Raw genomic sequence first — 6,818 nt, 5'->3', positions numbered from 1 at the left:
GGGGGGGGGGCTTTGTGCCTGTATGTTGCCAATTACTTGAATTACTAGTTTCTGATGCTCTTACCTTAAGCCACTTACACCAAGGGCAATTAAATTCCCTCAAACAATAGCAAATAGTAAGAAGGTCAAAGGGGAACACTGAGCTACATCTATACATCTCTCTCCATCTAGTAATATCTTGATGTGTTCTCTTTAACTAATCCTGAGGGTGGTAAAAGAAGTTGACCCCTGATTAAACCATTGGTGGTTTGACCTCCAAGTGTCCTCGGGCAAAATGCTAAATACCAAGTTGCTCCCAATGGCAGCAGTGTGTGAATGGGTGAATAAGAGTCTTTATGGAGTGTTCTGAGCACACCAAGCTAGGAAAGAGTCACATGAATGCAAAACATTTTTTTTTAAAATCTTTATTTCAATGACTCATGCAAAAGACGTCCATTGAAAACAAGAATTTATCAAGTTAAATGTTGTGTAGCTCAACCGGATCTGAAGGATAATTTCCCCAATGTAAGAGTTTTCCTTACTTCCCATGGCCTGACTGACCTTTAAACCCATTAGGATTATAACAAACCCACAGCAGATTGGTTTGGCTAGGCTAAGCTAGCAAAGTCACTCTGTTCTTTTCAGAATGATATGAGCTTTCTGATTGGTCGAGTTTATAGGTGACCATTATCATCTTACCAAAGTTTTTCCTGTCTGTTATGTCTGTTTAGTGGTTGTAGTCATTTCTGCTAATCCATTTTCTGTTTTAGCAACAACCAGCATATTGAGCATTTGGCAGTTAAGGAATTTGATATTTCCCCCAGGAGGTGGTGGAGACCAAAGCAGAGCTGAAAGTGACTGTGGTCATTACAAATTCAAGCTAATGTTGCTGCCCCCCCGCTACTTTTGTTCTCAGTGCACACCCAAAAATAAATAAATCCATACATCCATATGTGCGCGTGCGTACATACACTGTCTATGTCTACAGATATCTCAGTTTCTCACTTGTGTTCTCACGTGATAGGAAAGTTCTGCTAAACGCCCATCTATTTTTATCTTGGTGTGATTTTTAACCCACAGCTACTATCACAAGAGATTTCAGGGGCAACAAAGCCTTAGACATTACATATGATAATCGCTGCATTTGTACTGACGCTATTATAGATGAACGCATATGCCGCTTAGACTTCCATGAGTGAATAACATCTTCAGCATGAGTGAGCAGAGCAGTCAGTGTGTGACCGATTATCGAATGTGATGGTGCTCTACATGGGCAGTGAAGCTCTGAGTCGAGCTGTGGAAGTCGCTGCAGTGTTACAGTCTGCATCATCACTACAATCTGATACGGATCAATAACCTCACAGGGTGACTGATTGATATTTGGAAAATAAAACCCACTAAATACCCTTCTTCTCCATCTACGTTGGTCTGTTTGGTCTGCTCTGTGGCACTGAAGAAGCATGAGATGCTGCTAAAAGGTCTGATAATCCAAATTAAAAGTTATAAAGAAGGACCTTCCTTCCACATGTGAACAGCCGATGCATTTTTTGGGCAAGCAAAATCTTTTCCTTTATACTCTCATTTACCCAGCTTGTTTTTTTTACATTCCAAATTTCACTGAGATTATAGTTTGGTGCTACCAAACCATTATTTGGGGAAAACAAAAGAAAACTTAAAAAGAGACGGCGCTACATAAACTACAAAGGAAACTGAATATTATCTGGCGCAGGCAAACTTTCTAAGTAATGTCATCTTTTCTTAATCTGCAGCATCCAACCGCAGTTCATCGACAGCTCCCAAAAGCCTCATCAACACATCGGCATCAGCCAGAGAGCTTTCCTGCCACATGTTATCCACATAGCACTGAGATACATATTTTGCATATCTTCAGTCCAAGACGGGCGGCAAGAGCCAGGACTTTCCAGACCAGAGAAAAGCAGGGAAAAGCATGTGACAAATTTGTAATATGATACATGTGTTGTTTTGGTTTTTGGGATGGGTAACACTTCGTTGCTGGGAGGGGTAGAGAGAGGGGGAAAGAAAAACAAACAAACAAATATATAAAAACCATTGTGCATTCCACCCACTCCCCCCTTAAAAATGTGCGGGGAAACTCCTCAGGGTCCGAGCAGTGGAACGTCAGACATGCATAACAAAAACAAGATGGCATGCTGCAACACAGGTGGGCTCACCACAGTTGTTGAGTGGAAAGACAGATGTCTGCACTTCTTTAATTTGAACACCACAACGTGCAGTATGTGGGAACTTCTTCCCTCAGCATGGCACTGAGGCTCTGACTGGCCCAAAGGGGGCGCTACGATAAGGACTCAAAATCAAGTTAGCCCTACAGCATGTGCTAAAATATATAGTGGCTGTACAAGCCCAGAATGAGGACAGCACTGGTTTAAACTGAAATTAAACATCCATGTGTTTGTGAGCTTCATGTATATCAGACTTGAGATGGGGGATGAGCCTACCTGGATGCCAGCCTGGACAGCCATTACTTTGATCCTAGATGATTCCCCTTTTCATTCTGTAGAAACATGAAGGAAAAAAAAAAAGAAGAGAAAAACACAGGTCTCAGACTAAATGAAGTTACAGTGCAAAACGTAACATCAAATTCTAATAAGGACAATGTGTTTAAACATCTTGTGTTGTCTTTGCACCATTTTCAATTTAATAAAAATCCTTGTGCTGTTTTTATTTACCTTTTACATAAAGAATGCGAACAAGAAATTCCAGAGAGCTGCATCTGCGTTCCTGAAAACTGCTAATCAAGATGCACAGGGTATCTGATTAAAAGCTACCTAAGGGAGTTTTAAAGGAACAGTTCACCAACTCCTGCATAAACACATCATGTTGATGCATTTAATATGGATCTGGAGGTGATTAGCTGACTTTAGTGCAGCATGAAAAGACATGCTTTTTAGGCGTTTCTTTTGAAACAGCAGTGGGAGTGGTATCCACTTAAGAGTCTTGAGACCTTGGTGTTGCTGGACAGCAAAGAGAAATGCTGCACAAGTATGAGGTGGATGACTAACCGGCTTCTCTCTAAAAACTGGTTCCACCATGAAACTCATTCTGAGAACATATGGCGTTCTGTATTCGTACAGAGGGGGAAATGTTCTTCATTTATCCAACTTTGAGGGTTTAAAAAAAAAATTGCACTAATATTCAGAGCAGGGTAAAATCCAGGTAATCTAATATTATTTATACAGCACATTTCACTACATGTAAGCTGTGTGTGCCAACAAGACCTGCAAGTTAGACAGCCACTCACTGCTGCTAAACCTGCTTGATGATGAGCCTAAAATTAACAATGTAATAAATCTCAGTTTCCCCAAACACCAAAGTGACATCTTTGCATCCATTAATATGATGAACATAAAATACAGCTGGAAAAGGTTTGGCATGTCGTTTTTATGAATGATGCAAAAAATTAATCAATTGACTAGTTGTTAAATCAGTACTTTGGCAAACCCCCATACAGCAAAAGCTAGGTGAGGATAAAATGACAAATTATGTATTAGCTGGAAGAATTTACACAGTTGGTAATTTAGCTAGGTTAAAATCAAGTGAAGTATTGCCAATACTACGGCTTCATGTGTATGACAACATCATTACAAACTTTATCCAAAGTGGAAATGGCAATGTAGCCAATCATAAGCTGCTTTGTCTTGCTGGTGAGTCAAAAAAATAAATAAATAAATCAGTTTAAGAGTAGATAATGTGTGCTGTTAGCAATCAGGACTTTCTGACATTTCAGTGACTGTACAAAAAAATAAATCAATACAAATAATGAAGGTGCAGCACTATAATCAATAAATTTTGCTTATTGGCCAACCCTACACTGGAACATGCGGACTCTGGAGTCAAGGCAGAGCCCTATGAGAACAGTGACTTCTAAGCTCCATTTGGACACATGTTGATTATTTCATAAAGTCCATTCCATGTGGCTCTTCTCCCAAACTTAATTTTCATAGCTTTCCTTCATCTCTCAGCCACAGAGGGCCTGTTTTATTAACGAATTAGACAGGAAAGCCAAATGTGACTGTGCTGAGTTAAATAACAGAAGGAAGTTAAAGATATAAACAGCAAACAACCTTCTGCGTTAAAAAGGAGGTCCATGCTGTTTTTGCAGGACATGCAATGAGTTTAGGGGGAATCAAACTTTCTCACAAAGGGAGTGATGGAGTGCTGCTCTGCATTTTTCCCCACACAGGATGTGAGGGATTACCCTGACCCTCCAATGTCCCCGAGGGCGTGTGTGTTTGACAAAGAAAGACAGTGGGTGGGGTGAGAAAGCAATCCCAAGCATGGAGATCCTAATAACACTGACAATTTGGTCAACGCAGCTGAGGCAATAGTCTGTCAACACCAACCCCTACATTCTCCTTGGACACACAAACCTCAGCTGATATCCACCACAAAATGGAAAGTGAAATGGGTTTGTGAAACTTCTACACTGCAGGATTTCACTGTTCTGGTGTTTTCCACTGATGTTGTCATAAACAGATTGATAAAACTGACATAAAAAGATACATTCCTGCAGCTTTACATAGAAATACCGCTACAACTGACACTGAAATGATTCGTTCATCAGAAGCCAGCCCGACAGTACTGTGCACAGTCATCCAATACCACAACTGCAGCCCAGCGGAGATGAAATGCAAGTCAGCGACCAAGGACAGGTCGGGGTGGACTAGAAAGGATGACAACACGAGACAACTTACCTGAGAACAACAAACATTTCGGACAGTCAGGGAAGATGCTGCAACAAGCAACTCTGATCAACGTCCAAAACATCCTCAATGACGAGCCGAAAACCCTGCGATGTGTCCGTGCAGAGCGGCTCCAAGTCTCTGCTTCCACGAGTTAGCGGGGAGGGAAAAGCAGTGAGAGAATGACAAGGAGGGAGGGTGGGACGAGAGATGGATGGGAGGAGGTGCAAAGGGAGAGCCCTGACTAATCAAGTGGCTATGCTTCACTAAGCCCTGACCACCCCCTTGCTTCCTCCCCCCAACAATCCTGTCACGGTGGGACCCCTCTCACAAAGCATCCATTGTTTTGTTAGCTTGCCACTCTCCCACCCCCCCACCCCCCCACACACACACACACACACACACACCTCAAAACCAGTAACCAAATGAGGAACTCTCCAATCAGGGTGCCTAAGCCTAACCCCCCCCCAGGCTTGTCCCACCAGAGCATCCACACAATCTTCCAAGCCAGTACCCAGCAGAGTGTTTGAGGATGGAGGCAGGCCAACAGTAAGAACCTCTCCAGTTGTTAAGCCGCAGGTGCAAAGGAAAATGACATTAGCATCCATGTGGAAAGGGCTTCAAGAAAACTGCCTCAAAGAGTAAACTTCAAGGCGGCAAAAGCAGAACACATGACATCATCGGATCAGATGCCCAGATGTTGGTCTGACACAGTTGTTTCAAGTAGCTTGAAGTAGACAATCAAACCCAGATTGTTGACTTGCCACAGCATCTGTAGATTGTCTAATTCTCTGCAAGATATCACAACATTCTCCGAGTAATTCCTGGTGTTGCTCAAGATCAAACAACATTTTTTTTTTTTAAGATTTGAGATAAAGTTCAGGGGAATGTGTGTGTGTGACTGTCAGTTATTGCCAATACCCATACTGCAACAGATTAGGTCAGAGACCGAGCACTGAGAAGCATGATTTGTTACATCTACGTCAAGCTTAAGAGGATTTCAGTGAAGTCTTTTAAAGCACACTTTGGACATAACCTCAGGGCTACAAAGCAAAATACCCAGAGGCAGTGGAAAAACATGGCGACATTTAGAGTTCTAAAGATCCAGAATGGCTCTGCTTCTTTTCGGCATACATGCATTCGTGACGGGTCACGCTCAACAACACTGGACAAAGGGCAAATCTTTGGCTCTGGACTCCAGTTGTGTGCATCTGGGGCTCCAGCAGAGCCTGAGAGCACGATTTCCTATAGAGACCAAAGGCACCCACACACAGTCAAATGTCAAGCACAGAGGAGGGCGAGAGCTGAAGTCAAAAAATGGGGAGGCGAAGACAAAGCACGTTTCACTATGGTGAACTTTGGTGTGGCACACTGGAAAGGGCAGTGTTTAACTCTATGACACTGAGAACTACCACGCACATTCCTCCAAGGTCGTCTGAGGGAAGAAAAAAAAAAAAGGGCCCAGTCTGTTCCCCTCTAAACCACGTTTCCATGTAATTTAGTGCATTTGCTACAGCGCACTTATCATTGGGGTAAAGCTTAAGGGTAGGAATGATTTGGCATAGCAGAGATAACTGGTTGGGATCAGGGTAAGGTTGAGATCAATTTTATCAATCTCAGACTAATTCAGGCTGGTGATAATGTCCCATTCACATTTAGATAAGAGGAAAACATCAGGGAACATCAGCACTCTTCAATCCATATGGAATGAGTCTTCATCAACTTACAGCTCTTGTCAACAGGATTTTTTATTTATTTTTTTCCCCCCCAATATCCTGGCTCTTAAAATCAAGAGCCATCAAGTGGTGCGGGTTCGTAGATTAGCAAAGTTGTACTAAATACAACCAGAATTCATACATAGGGATGGGTACCGGTATCCGGTGCCATGATGGCACCGGTTCTGACATAAACGGTAGTAACCAGACCGAAAAGCAGCGCACATTTCGGTGCTTTTTTTTTTCCTGAGCTGTAATACACTTTTAATTCTAGCCAATCATTTTACGTTTCCGAGGATAGTAGGCGGGGCCAGGTACGTACATTCTTTTAGAGCAGAGCTACAGATTAAAAATGCCCAAGGCGAAGCGGTCAAAAGTCTGGCTGTACTTCACAGCAAAATAT

At 42.4% G+C, this 6,818-nt stretch overlaps 1 protein-coding gene across 1 annotated transcript in view; it reads right to left on the bottom strand.

Annotated features, from left to right (window-relative positions):
• The window catches only part of gas2l3 (growth arrest-specific 2 like 3), a 24,950-nt gene that overhangs the window by 9,800 nt on the left and 8,332 nt on the right, over positions 1-6,818 (bottom strand). Inside the window, exon 2 of the mRNA XM_013913399.1 lies at positions 2,457-2,512. Within this exon, the coding sequence (XP_013768853.1) occupies positions 2,457-2,480 (24 nt within the window). The 5' untranslated portion in view covers positions 2,481-2,512. The remainder of the gene's footprint in view (positions 1-2,456; positions 2,513-6,818) is intronic.

Source organism: Pundamilia nyererei, unplaced genomic scaffold (assembly GCF_000239375.1).
Source record: "Pundamilia nyererei isolate P.nyererei 1_Seehausen unplaced genomic scaffold, PunNye1.0 scaffold00130, whole genome shotgun sequence".
Lineage (NCBI taxonomy): Eukaryota > Metazoa > Chordata > Actinopteri > Cichliformes > Cichlidae > Pundamilia > Pundamilia nyererei.
Note: the sequence above shows the minus strand (reverse complement) of the source record. Positions and strands in the feature narration are given on the sequence as shown.